This window comes from Puntigrus tetrazona, unplaced genomic scaffold, assembly GCF_018831695.1.
Source record: "Puntigrus tetrazona isolate hp1 unplaced genomic scaffold, ASM1883169v1 S000000273, whole genome shotgun sequence".
In the NCBI taxonomy this organism is placed as follows: Eukaryota; Metazoa; Chordata; class Actinopteri; order Cypriniformes; family Cyprinidae; genus Puntigrus; species Puntigrus tetrazona.
The window spans coordinates 1-1579 of NW_025047934.1; the positions used below are offsets into that span (position 1 = coordinate 1).

General features: G+C 35.3%; 1 protein-coding gene across 1 annotated transcript; it reads right to left on the bottom strand.

Annotated features, from left to right (window-relative positions):
* Nucleotides 1-218: 218 nt before the first annotated feature.
* On the bottom strand, nucleotides 219-1398 carry zgc:165653 (uncharacterized protein LOC100006671 homolog; the record flags this gene model as incomplete). The annotated part of the gene is made up of 3 exons (XM_043231033.1): nucleotides 219-305; nucleotides 415-534; nucleotides 1255-1398. Coding segments are annotated over 3 exons (351 nt in total), but the record flags the coding sequence as incomplete, so codon positions are not given.
* Nucleotides 1399-1579: the final 181 nt, after the last annotated feature.

The window sequence follows — 1579 nt, forward strand, 5'->3', positions numbered from 1 at the left end:
AATCCTAATAAAATAAATAAATAAATAAATAAAAATAGCTTCTCTGATCGCACTGGAAGCTAGCAACCTTCCTGTGATGCTTCATCTGCGCCACTAGCTGTCACTAAAAGTCCAAGTCAGCTTTCACACGAACCAGCGTGACATAAAATATTAGCGGACCTTGAAATAAACACAACTCCACAGAGGTGCTAATGTGTCAGATGTTTGGAGCCTCTCACCCTCCACTGAGATGTCCTGGATTGCAAAGCGCAGGATGATGGTCCAGATCATACCGAGGGTCATTTTCACATTACCATCCACAATCTCTGCAAATCAGAACAGCCCAAAAAAAAAAAGTTAAGGGAAAAAAAGGTACAAGAATAAAGGGTGCTTATATAAGAGAAATTGAAGCAAAAGAGGTTTGTTAAGCCTCACCTTCAGCACCGATGGAGACCAGTTTCACTCCCTTGCTGCTGATAAAATCCAGAGCCTTGTTTACGTTGGCGATTTTGTGGAAACGCATTTTGCCTTTGTCTGGTTTAGGGAGTCTCTCACCTGATATAGACACACCAGATCATACTATGAGGACATGCATAGAAATATTGCTTTACTTCATGTGAGACTGTCACATTATGTTTACATGAGCTACATATGTGACCCTGGAGCACAAAACAAAAAATATAGCACGGGTATATTTGTAGCAATAGCCAAATTTTTTATTTATAATATGCTTTGCTAAGGACTTCATTTGGACAACTTTTGATTTATTTGTATTTTTTGCACCGTCAGATTGCAGATTTTTAAATAGTTTTCATCTCAGAAAAATATTGTCCTATCCTAAAGGAATTGTTCAACCAAAAATTAAAATTCTGTCATAATTTGCACCACTGGTCACATGGTCACCACTGACTTCCAAAGAAGGGGGAAAAAACACTATAAAAGTCAATGGTTACAAACAGCTTGGTTAGAAACCTTTTTTAAATATCTTTATATTACAAAATCACAATACAATATTAAAATGCATTTATGCAGTAAATGATTACAGAATTTTATTTTTGGGAGAACTATTCCTTAACAAGCAATACAACAATGGAAAGCCTATTACTTCAGTTTTAGATTATGTATAAATCTGAATGTTACACTTTTGAATGGTTTTATGGTCCATGGTCTCATATGGTAAATGCTGAATACAAACCCGAAAGGGACCACAGTCAAATCTCACAAGCTCCCTTTCTTTAACATCCATCTTGAACACAGATCCAGTGAGACGCTTACCTGAGATAACCTCCAGCAGCAGCATGAGTTTGAGTCCATTCCTGAAGTCTTCCTCAATGTTCTCGATCTGTGTCCCTGCCTTACGCAGGTGAGAGTTGCACCAGGCAGTGAAGGTCTGAATGGAAAAAAGAAAAAAAAATGCATCTTAAGCAATTATAAAGTTACACCATTTTGTATCAAGTTTCATTTTGTTCAAAAAGACGACAATGTGGTCATTTAGAAACACAGAGAATGTGAAATAATTTAATTATATGTCAAAAAAATTATCAAAATTATTAAACAAATAAAATACAAAAATTAAATTAAATATAAATCAATTAAAATA